Below are 14624 nucleotides of genomic sequence, written 5' to 3' on the forward strand. Positions count from 1 at the left end.
TCTATTCCTGTAATATTATATCAGTGTGTGTGTGAGGCCATTGTGAGCACTGTTGGGAATCAATCAGCAGAATTACTTTGTGGAATGATCTGATTTTTAAACCCTATTTTTATTGTGTTTTAAACAAGTGGAAAACACAGACAATACAAAATGTAAAGGAAAAATATTGGACTTTATATCTTATTTTATCCATTAGATGTTCCCCAATTTATTTTTTTGAAATTTTTCAATACCACAATATTCATTTATATCCCAGTATAAAATTACAGACAATTTACTGATAGATGATTTTATGCAAAAATATAGAACTGCATATATGTTTTAATAATTAGCATGATAGTACAGATTATGACAGATTAAGTCATGTACTATCTTTTGAACAAATATTTCCTGGTATTTAAAACTGCTCAAACACTCTAATAGCAGCTGGTACTAACTCAGACCCAGTGACTGTGCTGCCTTCCTGCAGTTTAACATCCGTCATCAAAGCTGACACTCATTACAGGAGCTGTTGTCTCCTGCGGGCCTGATGCCTCCTCTCCTGATTGGAAAAGACTTCAGCTCATTCTTCTCCTGGGAAAAAACCCCCACCTGAAATGGAAGATGACCATGACAACCTCTTGAACCAGTATCCATGACAACATGATGAGCCAGTTCAGCTATTGATATTTTCACTCTCTATTTGCAGCACATGCCCTAAAACTCAGGTAGGCTGCTTTTAAAGCCATGAAACTCATCCAGGCAGACGGAGTCACACTGGTTCATCACTGCAGCCTGTGATGGCAGATAGAAATCATTAAAACAAGTTTTTGTTGACCTTCAACACCTACCTGCATCGCTCTAGCTGAGTCGTGCCTTTTGATTTGAAATATTTATGGATAATTTATTTTGCATGGCACAAGCAGAATTGGTTTGTTTGCAGTAAATAAACGAACAGAGACGGCCGACAGTGCTATAAACGTGACCTGTCCTTTGTCTCTGTGTACTGTGTGGCTCCGCGTGTGGCAGGTGAAATAAACACCTGATGCAGATTAATACATAAGCCTGTTAAAGGTTGCCTCTGAAGACCACAGTGCATGCTGCAGCATGCTCAGAGCCTAATGCTGCAGTCACAGTGTATAACCCAGATACAACGTTTCTACTGAAGTGATGTGAACACAAGTTTCCAAACACATTTCCTGTTTGTTGTAGGCACCACTTTATCCTATGGCACCTTTACTAATGGTTTATAGGATGTAATGGGTTTGTAATGGGTAAACCACTCCACTGGGCCATTTGACCTTTCAACTGCAGATTTGATGGATTTGTGCAATAAATAAAAACTCTATTAATGCATTGCATTAATAACTTTACTAGTACAGTGATAACATCACTAGTAAGTATTCAGTCATTCTTGGAAGTGTCCATGTCTTTTTTAGACCTTGGTGCAAACTATTCTCTCCCTTTGTTTTCAGAAATCATATAATCAGGCCTTGGTCAAGGCTGTAATTGCTGCCAGAAGCACATGTACTATAGTGAGGAGGTAAATATGCTGCCAAGTATTTTGTATTTTATATTAAAGGTCCCATTTACACTTTTTTGATGTTTTATTTGATGTGCTGATGACCATAAGAAGATTTATTTGTGGTTTTAATGTAGTTTTACATCTACTCTTTCAGGCTTCTCTCTGAAGCTCTAGTAACAATAGGTCGGTGAGCCAATCAGAAGAGACACACTGAGCCTCTCTTCTAATCAGCTGACTGTTTTCTGAGTGATCAAATAAAAATATAGCAGATTTCAGGCACACACTCAGCGAAAACAAACCCTGCAAGGCTGGATGGTGGGTCCAGGTGGGCTGGGCTTGGGGCTAGTCTGAGAGCGGTCACATCACAAAGTTACAGAAGTCCTGACGGCTCATTTTAAGGCTCAGTTTCTGAATACAGGCTGTATGCATTTCTCTATGGACTGAGCACTTTGACACTTTCACTTTACTAATATAGAACCTAGACCTGCTTTATAATCAAAAACGACATGGAAATATACCTTTATACTATATGAGACCTTTAATAATTAATTAGGTCTTCTGTAGAGATCTCTTTTTACTTTGACACTAAAGGTTCTGTTTCTGTTGATCAGTTTTAAAGAGGCCACATTAAATGTAAAACAATAAAAGTAAAATGAATACTTTTTATTGGAGCTGTCTGTAACAACAATTAATGAATCCATTAGTTACAACCAAGAAACGCTTTATTATTTATTAGCCCTATTAGAAAGTGCTGCCCTGTTGTCATAGCGATATTCACTGATGTTATTCTGACCATGCATTTCAAAATGGTAGTTCACTTCTATCAGTGCTGAGAAGACCTGCCCAGACTGGTGTGCGCGTGCGCGTACCTGCGCGTGCACATGCACATGGAGTGGGCTGTTGTGAATGAATCGCGCTGTTTTTGATAAAGCTGCTCCTCTCTGCGTCAGACGCGCCGTTTTCTGTGTAAAAGAGAGATGAATGATGCAGCAGCTGCAGCAGCAGCAGCAGCACCCTGGACTGAAGCCTGCGCCTTAAGTCTCAATGAGCACCTGTGACACCGTCAGCCCCTCCCCTCGCCTCTCTCCATGGATGTAATCTCCGACTTGCCAACAGGTATTTGCGAGGTCCCAGACGAAGTAATCTGTCCAGACCGCGGCGAGCTATTGGCAGAAGAGTCAGAGCAGAGCTCCTGCAGCGCACAGTCTCTAGGTAAGTCTCAGTCAATGTGCTGGCGAGTGAACCTCTTCTTCATCAGGTGAAACACTTGGATCTGAACGACTCAAACTACATTGTTTTTAATCAGTAGAGCTGCAGCCTGGGGACTGCGTGTTGTAGCCAAGAATCAGGCAGAGCAGAGCGTCAGTGTTTCCTAATTTGTATTCTGCCAGTAATGTGAGTGTGTTGAGTTTCAGCATCATGAGTCATTTTCTGAATCTAAACCTGCTTGTATCTGATTCTGTGAGAGCGGTGTGGTTGGAGCTTGATCTGAATGTCTGATCGCTCGCCTTTTTGCCGCAGAGTGATCTTTCCGCTGGTGCCGCAGCCAACTTGGTCCCGCATGTTGTATGAGAGTAGAGGAAAGGGGCAGAGCAGCACGTCTCTTTGTTTCTGTGTTATCCTTTTACAGGTGGTTTAGCGTCAGTGTAAAAACGTGTAGCTCGACTGTAAACCTACAGGTAAAGGATGATAGTGTTATCTGCTCTATTAAGAAATTGTTTTTAAAAGATGTATATTCAAATGTGGATCACTGCTGCAGGTTTTAACTGTGCAAACTAGTTTTGCGTGTTTTTTTTTGTGGTTTTGGACACATTTTCAATTTCTCCATCATTCAGTGTGTCTGCATGAGAGTCCGTGTCAGGTAGGCTACAGCTGATAGGCTGCTCTTGTGGACCTGTGATCCTCTCCTCCCATGTTCTGACCTTAATGCCTCTGTGTAAGAAAGAAATACTGCAGAGTGAACAACAGGGAAGTAAAAGGTCTGAGACCCTTTTCTGTATGCGGGAGACATCAGGTCCTCAGAGCTCATCTCTCTGTGAACAGACACTGTTTGAATCAGTGAGAATCAGCAGAGATGCATTAATATATAAATGTCATATCTTGCAGTAAATTCATTGCACTGTAATGTTTGATTCAATGTGAATATGCAAGGACTGGACAACATGTTTTGTTTTCCTTATCTGTTATTCATAGATTTCTATATACTCGTGCTGTAGGATCAACAAGTACCTTTTTGTGGTAGCTGCATCAAAAGATATTTGTTTGAGGGTCTTCTCCGGTGTTGATACCCGTGACAAGGTCAGGTCTCCAGATGAAGAGTTAACTAATCCCTTATATAAGAGAAAAGAGGGCAGGAAAGCAAACTGGGTAACCTGTTAATTTAAAGTGCTCCTAATCCTCCTCAGTACCTTAAGTTTTATTGGATAAGTAATTCTCTCCAACTTTCTTATCCTCATAGATTTTCATTATTTTAGCAGAGACAGCTATTTTGCTTAACATAAAAGCAGAGTATCATGATGTGATCATAAGAGTTGTGCAGGAAGTATTTCAGTAGTTTATTATTAATTTTATTTGAGAGCAGCTTTGTTAATTTTCAAATACACATTGTCTAACCAATGCAGAAAAAATTCAAGGCAACAGGTTCCTCTTAGTCTTCCTCTTGTTTGACATCTCTGACAGATTATTGCTCAGCCTTATTCAGCAGTGTCATACAGTGTCATCTGGCCCCGGTGTGGGCCAGGACTGGCACTGCTCCACACCTTCCTGTGTGCTCGTTAAGAGCATGGATTAGTGCGCTAACCTTTTGTCTGCCAGACAAAGGCTCATGTCTGTGTCATCGGCTGCGTCCTCCTGCAGACAGTCTGAGCAGCGCAGCAGACAAACCAACCTTCACACCTGCTTTCTCATGACTCTTCAATAATCCCACAGGACTTTGTCTTTATGATGATGGAGGTGTCTGGACATTAAGCGGAGAGGATTATTGCCGCCTTGATGCAACTGCACGCAGAAGTTTCGAACCCTCTAAGGAAACAGGAGGACTGTGGAACTTCTCTGTTTAGTGACATCTGTTCTTATGCCTTTTCTTTCTCCTTGCTTCTGAAAGAAATCCCCGTAGAAGCATCTGCAGACATGGGTCGTCAGGAGGCTGACTACATGTGGAAGAAGGACACAGAAAATATCCAGGAGGTGTTTGACATCATGGAAGAGTTGGGATCGTAAGTACATTTTATCCCAATGTGAGACAGCAGCATCTATTTACATTAAAAGTATTGATTTATTCAAGAAATCTTAACATTTATTGAGCTGGCTGGTTTTAATTTCCTGTTCAGTTTTTGAGTGCACTGCACAATTTTTTCCTGTTTTTCTTAGAACCCTTGTGAATATCTGGATGTTTTGCTTGAGTGATATTGAGAGGAGTTGCAGTAAAACTTATTTTATCCAGAAATGCTACGGACATGGCCTGCTTATAGACTCTCAACATGCTGTTAGAGTTACAGAACAGATTACTGGTTTGATTGGATTAACACGAGGAAGCCTACTTTACTGCAGTCTTAGACAACAAGATGCTCAGGCTGTTAGAGGGTTAGTCTGACTTTCCTGATGGCGCCTGGCTGTGAAGTCAGCTCAGCAGTTCATTCACAAAAACATTTACACTTTAAATTATTACTTTTTTTTATCTTTCATTGTCCCATATTGTATAAAGTGAGATTTCCATGTCTTTTTGATTATAAATAAAGTCTAGGTTTTATATTAATACTATGAAAGAATCAAAGTGCTCAGAGAAATGCACACAGCCTGTATTTTGGTACTTAAAACAAATAAAACAAATTTATTTTCTTATGGATATCAAAACATAAAATAAAACAAGGAAAAGTGTAACATATGGGACCTTTATGTTGTGATATTTCTCCTCACAAAAAAGAGAAGAAAATGTAAAAAATCTGTTTAGAAAGCAAGATCTGAGAAAATTAGACAATTCATCTATTAGTTGATTGACAGGAAAATAATCAGCACCTATTTTCTCATAATTAAGGTCATTTTTAAGCAAAATGTTCTGCTTCCACCTTCTCAGCTGAAGTATTTGCTGCTTCTCTTATGTGATAATAAACGGAACGTCCTTGGATTTTTGACTGTTATCAGACAAGATATTTGGTCACCACCTTTGGCTTTAGGAAAAAATGATGGGCATTTTTCACTATTGTCTAACAACAATTATGAGTGAATCAAGAAAGTAACTAATTCATTAATCAATAATGAAATTAACTGTTAGTTGCAGCCCTAAAAGCAAGGAAACTAATAGGATACCAGATGGTCTGCACTGTTTTAAGTTCACCTGCAACTCCAGCTGATGGTTCATGTTACTGTATACATCACTGTATACTGGTGCACACACTCTGTTTACAGTCTCTTGTTCTGGCCTATTTTTTTGTGAGGTCAGCATCAATGATCAGCAGGTCTTCAGACGCTGTCGAGTAATTAGCGAGTGGCTGGAGAACAATAGTAAATAAAGGTGCAAGGAAGCGAGCGCTGCCGGAATGACATCAGTGTGTTGTTGGAAAAAACAGACCGGCTCCGTGCTGCTGAGGGCCGAGAGGTTTTTGTCAGCTGTGATTGGACTGGGTGAGGGAGGCAGTGCAATCTAATATGATCTAATATGTGGTGCAATTAGTCTGAAGCAATTATATTGAGTTCCCCAAACAATCTGAAGAAAACACGATGAGACACAAACAGGATGTTGAATGCTTTCTGCTTCAGTCTGAGCCACTGATTTTGCTTTATTGTCTGTTGAGTATGTCAACAGAGAGGACAAACAGACAGCTGTTCTGCCCTTTCTCAGATGTATTGTTAAGTGTTTTTTTTTTTTTTTGTCTTCCTGTCTTCTGACACCAATAAAAGGAAGAGAATCCAAAGGGGACAGGAGACTGCGTAGAACACCGAATGCAGCCTTTCCCATTGGGCCTCATCACACATAGCATAAACAACATCCTAGTGGTTTCTTAGCAATCAGGACGCGGTCTCTTCAGGCGCAAGATTAAGCCCCAGAATGTCTCATGAAATACGAAGAGATTTCCATTTAGTCCAACATCTTTGGATTTTAAACTTGCAAATGTACTCAGCGTGTCAAGTGATTTCTGATTGCCCTTCTTTTTTTTCTTTCTTTTTTTAAAGGATGCTGTCTGGCTTTCATGCTCAGGCCTTGATTGATGATTTCCCTTAAGAGTCACAATAAGCTTCAAGGAGATGCTAGGAAGAAAATGAGCTTTGTTAACCAGGGACAAATCAGTCGAGCAATGGGATGTGAAGCACTGTGATGATGCTGTCTGCCTCCCTGAGCAAGCATATGCAGTGTGTATGAGTGTGTGTGTCAGGCAGTTGCAACAACGCCATCTAAATGTGACACAGTACACTTACTAGCAAATCCAATATGCAATATGGGAAATAAAAGCTTTTATTTCCCATGTTGCTTTTAAATAAACAAGATTAAAGTTGCTCTCATACTCCTGCAGCTGTGTGCACTGATCTTCATTAGTGCGCATTCCTTCATCCTTCAGGGTCAGTGTCGTCACTTCATAGACAGAAGGCAGGGAAGGGTGTTCCCACAGCCTTTGACACCTGTCTGTGACCTGACCTGTACTGTACTGTACTGTATGTAAGAGCTTGTTGTTCCCAAGGATCCCTGCCGCACATGCTCAGTTTCTGACCTATGCACATAAGGCCCTGGGCCCGCCGCTGTTTCCATTGCGTCAGGGATAAAGAGCCTAATCCACCCGGTAGAACAACTATTCCCAGACAGCGCTGAAGATAGCATGGACATGGAACAGCACGGAGAATAATGAGCCTCTGACATGTGAATAGTTAAGCCACAGAGATCTTTGGTAGATCTTAATTGAACCCCCTGATATTGCTATTTCTGCTGTGTGTTTATTAAAATTCTGATACCCAGTGTGATGCAATTAGGTAATGACTATTACCTTCTATTATATTCTAAATAATGACTTCACCTATGTTTGAAACTACAGTCCTGCAAATAAATGCTGAAAAACAATAAGAATCACATTTGACCTACTATATTACTGAGAAATGGAAGTAAGAAAAAGCTACTCCTGATTACCTGAGACTAATGGAAAGTAGACCCATCAAGAGGCCAATACTCTTTATTGTTAAGGTCCCTGTAGTTTAACAACCTATTTTAATAATCTCAAAGGTAAAACTAATTTCTTCTTTCTGTGAGACCTGCAATATCTTCCTGTGCTGTTTCAAAGCAGTTAACCACGTCATCACCAATAACTCATGATGGCTGTGTGTTTGTGTGTTAATGAACAGGGGGGCGTTCTCAGAGGTCTACATGGTGAAGGAGAAGAAAACGGGAAAGATGTTTGCCATGAAGTGTGTGAAGAAGAAGCAGAAGAGGGACCTCAATCTGGAGAATGAGATAGCCGTGTTGAGAAGGTGATTCAATACGTGACTTCAACTTTCATTTCATATTCTCTCAGTAGTCAGTGTGGGGAGTAATCCCATTGATCTGCTCTCTTTTAGCTGTGGTTACTGTTGAAGATATGTGAATTCTGTTGTGGAATAATAATGAAAGTACCTTGTTATTTTCTCTCACAGAATCAAACACGACAATGTTGTGGGGATGGAGGATTTCTACGAGAGTCGGACCCATTACTACCTTGTCATGCAGCTGTGAGTTTTCCAGTTATTATCTTATTACTTTATGATCAGGTTAGCTAATTTAAGATTTCACATTGTAATGGTAGTGATTTGTTCTCACCAGTGTTGCAGGCGGTGAACTCTTTGACCGTATTCTGGACCGGGGGGTTTACTCAGAGAAGGATGCCAGCAGGGTGATCCAGCAGGTGCTGCAGGCCGTCAGCTATCTGCATGAGAACGGCATAGTGCATCGAGATCTCAAGGTATGAACCTGACACCAAGTACGTTTTTGAGATTAGCCAAATTACTGAATCTTTTATTGAATATTACGATTTTTTTTTCTCAATAGGGACACTCATAACATTACAGTTAATCACATTATTTATTTTGTATTGTATGCTTCACTTGGTGCTAAGTAAGAATAATATGGCAAAATTTGATACTAATTTAAGGAGACCCCTGACCTCCCAGAAACCATCTACTACAACTTCATCCATCAATCTATACCTGCTTCTCCTTTGCAGGATCACAGAGGCTATTTAAGCACTTATATTGTAACACTGTATACATGACCATTCTTCAGAGTTAACACTACTTTTAATGTTTAAAGATTATATCTGTTCATTCAGTATGCTACAGCCAGCAGACTTATTTTATCTTATTTTATTTTTATGACTGGAAACAGCTAATCTGGCTTTTACCAAAGGCAACAAAACTCAAATATTAGCATTTCTAAAGCTCACTAATTAACACATTTCTTGTTGGTTTACCAAGTTGTAAAAATGATAAATTTTCAATTTAACAGCGGGTTATGTGCCAGATTATTTCTTGGCAGTAATTTTCTGGATTTTGTTCCCTTTGGTCAAAGCCAGGCTAGCTGTTTCATCTTGTTTCCAGTCTTAATGCAAAGCTAAGCTTACCATCTGCTGGCTGTAGCTTCATTTTTGGTATCAATCATGGTAACAATCTTCTAATCTACATCTTGGCAAGAAAGCAGATAAGAGTGTCCAAACTTATACTTCTAATGGCAGGCACAGCTCCATTTACAGCACCGATGCTTTTATATAAAGTGAAATATTAAAGAATTTCTTTCACCGCAGGGGAAGTAACTCTTCTTCAGTGACGACATCAGTGTGTGAACCGTTCTCCTGTCTGTTTGTCCCTGTGCAGCCGGAGAACATCCTGTACTACAGCCAGGATGAAAACTCCAAGATCATGATCAGTGACTTTGGCCTTTCAAAGATGGTGGACAACGGCATCATGTCGACAGCCTGTGGCACTCCAGGATACGTAGGTATGGATGTGTGTCTAATAAATTATGTATGGACACTTACTGAGTGGGGGTGTTCAAAATAGGTCAGAGGAATATAAGACACACAGGTGAGACAGTACAGACAATATGTACTTTCTTTAATTAGAGTACTCATTGGCCTACTTGTTTTTCCCTCTTCCAGCTCCTGAAGTTTTGGCTCAGAAGCCCTACAGCAAGGCAGTGGACTGCTGGTCTATTGGAGTTATCACCTACATCTTGTAAGTATAAACCATGGTGAATGACTACACACATTAGTAGAAACTAGACAGAAGAAGTTTATCTAAAACTTCCACTGCTAAGATTGTAAATCTCCTCCAAGATTTTCTTAAGTGGCAGGATTTTCAGATTAAAAGCCACTGCTGGTTGTGTCTGTGTTTAGCATGACACAGTTACCTACATACAGAATAATCCTGCAGTGACTGAGCCATAGCACCACCTACTGAGCACCTACTAGACATGCAAAATTTTCATACTGTTTGCCTGCAGGCATAATAAATAGACATGCACCATATTGTGGAAATGTGGAATATTTCTTGGATGGTTTTTTCCAACACTGATAAATTTTGTCACTGCAGACTCTGTGGATATCCCCCATTTTATGAAGAAAGTGAGACACGACTCTTCTCCAAGATCATGAAGGCGCAGTATGAGTTTGACTCGCCCTTCTGGGATGACATATCTGAATCTGGTAAAAGACACAGAATAATAGCCCAGACATGTTGAATAACCTGGTGCAGCTGCTTCATTCCTCAATACAGAGAGCTCTCTTTGCCCTAATGTCTGTCACCTTTCTATCTGCAGCTAAAGATTTCATCCGTAACATGATGCAGAAGAATCCCAGCATGCGCTACAGCACTGACCAAGCGCTCAGACATCCCTGGTGAGTGGCACTCATCAGCCTTGTATCACATTGTAATGCACTAAACCAGTGGTTCCCAACCTGTGGGCCAGGTATTGCAAGTGGGCCAACAAAACAGAACAATTTTGGTGAAAAGATGTAATTATAAAAAAGTATTAATATAAACAAGGTTTTTAAATATTTTAAAACGAAATGATCTTTAAAAACATATAATATATATAATATAAACAAAATATTGAAAAAATAATTATTTTGTCTTTTTTCTTCCTCCTCATCAAACAAAAAATAAAATTGAGCTTCCCCCGCTTTCAGTCAATCCTGAATGTTCGATCGTTATCTTTAGAATACAAAGTGCTGTCCGAAGATATCATTTGGCCTCCGTATTGTAATGGGGTCAGATGTCGGCTGCCAACATTTTTGAGATGTTCACATGGGTTCACATCACTGAGTTGGAAAAGGTTGGGAACCAGTGCACTAAACTAAACTCTCAAAGTATCCAATTGTCTTGTCCTTTTAGCTTTAAACTAGTTTTATGATATGAGGATTTCCTGCAATAAAGTCACATTTCTTGATCATGCTTGATCTGTTTTTGCAGTAAAAATGTCCATTTAGGCTTCTGTACCATAGTTAAAATTCCCTGTAGAAATTCAATATTCTTTTCATCTCTTTAAAGTTATATAAATTCAAAACTTTAAATAGTTGGTGAGTATTGCTTTTCAGCATGTAGCTCATGAGTCCTAGATTTATTATAGTATTTTGAGACTACAGATTCCTGGTGACATTCAAGATAGAAATATATGTGAAGCACAGGAGGTAGGCGTTTATCCACACAGTGTCCGGTCACACAGATGGATATGGGATTAACTGTACCTCAAAATAAATTGAAGCATTCCGTTCTGTCATCTCTTCACCAGGATTATCGGAAAGACGGCCCGGAGCCAGGACATCTACTATTCTGTCAGTGTTCAGATCCAAAAGAACTTTGCCAAGTCCAAGTGGAAGGTCAGTCATCATTGATTTCTTGGCTTTTATGTGGTAAGCTCATTAAGGACCTGCAGTTTATAGTAGATTAAACAGGTGCCTTCCTAAATCCTTCCTGATTAAGGACAGTTTAATAAGATAGTGCTCTGTAATCAAGGCCACTGAGTGCTGATGTAGTGCTATTACTGTCAGGGCAACCAGGGTGCGCTTGAGTGTTCAGCGGTAAAAATTAGTCAAAAACATGAAGCTGTTGAAGCGCACATTTAATGTAGAAAATATTGTCAATGTCAGACCAAAACATCCTCATGGATAAGCCTTTGTCTCTTCCAACCTCTTGTCCCTGTTCACTTTACAGCAAGCTATCAATGCCGCTGTGGCCATCAACCACATGAAGAAGCTGCAGTTGGCTCACTCAGAGCTGGTCCTGAGACAGTCCAGCATCCCAGACATCAAGGTGATCGACTTGTCCTCCCCAATAAAAAACCGCAAACATCTCGATCCAGGCAAGCTTGACCCCAAGGTGGCGGAGGTCGAAGGGAACGTGCAAGGGACAAATCACATGTCCCTGCCCACAAGCCACACTGAGCTGAAGAGCCATTATCACCCACTGAAAGCAAGTCAGAGCCAGTGCGGGGCACACCACGCACCGACTATAGCTGAGCAGGGCAAGCATGTGTACCACTCAGAGCCCGCCAACCTTAATGGGTGAGTATCAGCTTCATCTGATGTATGATGAGTTCTGACTTGGTGACCACAGCAGCACTAACTGAGGACTGAACGTGTCTGTTTTGCTTTCAGGTACGGTAAGAACTGTAATGGCAAGACTACGCAGACTGGAGTTTGCTCAGTCATGTGAAGGCTACATGAAGTTTACATGGAAAAAAGCATTTTACTTGGTAGGTTCAAGTAAAGCATTTGCATACATATTATAATCAAATACAGTATAGCATAATTGTATTTGAATTACACCTTTATTAAACAAGTGTTTTTGGAGGGTATCACTCTACTTTACTACTCTACTCTACTTTAAGTCCCCCTAGTTAATAAGAACATTTAATAAAGTGTTACCACATAACCTAATTAAATATTAGCAATTTTATATATATGTATATGTATATGTATGTATATATATATATATATATATATAAAATTTTTTATGATAAAATTGTTTGTTATTTTACAGAACAATACAAACAATCCACATACCCTAAAAAATTAAATAAATAAAAATAATTATTAAAGGGAGTATTAATAAATAAATAAATAAGTAGCGCAACAGACAAAGACAGGCATTGCAGCATAACAGTGTCAGTTAAGGAGGAATATAACAATGCATTTTCAGTAACACTCCATTATGACAACACAGTTTTGTTAAAACAAACCCATCTGACTTAGTTAAACACCAGGGTATTGTGTAACACATGTCCAACGTTGTATAAAAGTGTCAATTTTCAGTTGTGCAATTGCAGTCATTTGTTCCATTATATAGACCTGCTTCAGTCTCTGCACCCCCTGACTTGTGGTTGGTGGTTTTGCATCTTAGTCTTTTAAATATATTAATACCACTACAGACCTATGGTCAACACATACAGTTGTTTCACTTAATTCAACTGATCAGACCTCTTCTTAGCACTGTTTATGTTGCTCCCTTGCTCTGCTCTATGAAAGGCCTTCTTCATAACAGACATTTTGACTCTTCACTGCTCAGTGTACCAGTAAGCTATGACAGTGTGACAGTGAACCAGCATGCACAATATCAGGACCCTAAAACTGGAGCTTTTAAATAGAATTTAGCCTGCATTCGTTTTATTATTTACACAACACAAAATACCTTTTTGTGTTTTAGTTTAGTTTAGTTTAGACTGAACACAATTAAGGGACAACTAAAGAAAACATCTAGATCTCGTTGTTCATACATTGCTCAATTTTCAGATCATTACTTTATGTCTCACTCTGAGTGTGTTTCCACCCCCTGCAGGTCAGTGACTCGGCATGCAGCTGTTTTGTGTCAGCAGCTCCCCCGAGTACCAAGAATGAGAAGTGGCTGATGATCCTCTGATAGACCTGAATAGGTCTGTGAGGTCCACACAGGCTGTGGGACATTTTATTTTGGAAAGAGTGCCTATATGAAGCTTCCCAACAACCACATAGAAACACACAACAGTACACACATGTACACACACATACTCACATATTCAGATGCACAAGACTCACTTTGATTCAAACACACAGGGTAGACTTCAGTTAAAGAGGATATTTCAAACAGTATTCAGAGGGATGTCTCGCAGAGAGAAAAGGGTATGATGGGCTGACTGGGCTCCATACATGGTGACGCAGTCCCTGACCTCCCATGTGATGAAGATGTTTGATTCATCAGGAGCAATTAGTGTCCAGATTTATAGAACCGTGGTTACATGTTATTAAACAAAATATTCACAATGCAATAAGAAAAATTATTGTATTTCATCATGTGCAAAGCACCATCCTATAGCCAACCTGCATTTGTAAGCACAGTAGAATACATAGAAAATCTGCATGCTTACTGCTTCAGATAAGCCATACTGGTAAAATTTATTCTTGTAAAGTTGTGTTCTGTTTTATTTTTCTAAAGTATTTGCTTCCTTTTTTTTAAATAAAAAAAAAAAAACATAATATATGTTGAAATTGACAAATCATTAACAGTGTAAATGCCACAAGTATATATATCCCTAACTTGCCAACTCGTAGCTCTCACATGCCATCAGCCTGCTATGATATAAAATGGCATTGTAATGGATGTTTCTTCACTTACTGTAAGTGGTTCATTCTGGACAGTGTGCTTCTTGTCTCTACAGCTCTATGTGGCTTTGTATTGATGCGTTCAACAGATATTGATTCCTGTATGCTCATAAATAAAGCCTGTGCAGAATTTGCGTGTGGTGTTTTGATGTCATTTTATTATTATTATTATTTGTCTTGACTCTCTTGCAAAATAGCACCCATTTACAATATCTAATTGATACACAGAGTGGTAATATTTAATAGTAATTTAATTAACACAAGGCAGTAATATTTAAATAAAAAAATAAATCAGAATATGGGTTTGGGGAACATGTTGAAAATGACACATTTCATAAACAATGCTTCAGAGATTTGGAAAAAACAACATTGTCTAGGGCATAAAAACATCAAGACGTGTCATAGTGTAATAAGGTATGAAGATGTGAAAGTATAGCAAGGCCTTAAAAGTGAAAAAAACACAACACTATAGATGGCAAAAAAATGACAAAAAGACAAAGTATATTATGGAAAAAAAGTAAACAAACAACATATTG

At 39.3% G+C, this 14624-nt stretch overlaps 1 protein-coding gene across 1 annotated transcript; it reads left to right on the forward strand.

The window, feature by feature from the left end:
* Positions 1–2525: 2525 nt before the first annotated feature.
* LOC111234959 (calcium/calmodulin-dependent protein kinase type 1D-like) lies at positions 2526–14222 on the forward strand. The gene is made up of 13 exons (XM_022763212.1): positions 2526–2716; positions 4608–4719; positions 7829–7954; positions 8117–8191; positions 8283–8421; positions 9329–9452; positions 9613–9688; positions 10046–10158; positions 10272–10350; positions 11244–11331; positions 11666–12015; positions 12109–12206; positions 13289–14222. The coding sequence occupies exons 1-12, from the start codon at positions 2593–2595 to the stop codon at positions 12164–12166; spliced, it is 1464 nt and encodes a 487-aa protein (XP_022618933.1). The 5' UTR covers positions 2526–2592; the 3' UTR covers positions 12167–12206; positions 13289–14222.
* The last annotated feature ends 402 nt before the right edge of the window (positions 14223–14624 follow it).

This window comes from Seriola dumerili, unplaced genomic scaffold, assembly GCF_002260705.1.
Source record: "Seriola dumerili isolate Sdu_G_001 unplaced genomic scaffold, Sdu_1.0 BDQW01000468.1, whole genome shotgun sequence".
NCBI classification, from domain to species: domain Eukaryota; kingdom Metazoa; phylum Chordata; class Actinopteri; order Carangiformes; family Carangidae; genus Seriola; species Seriola dumerili.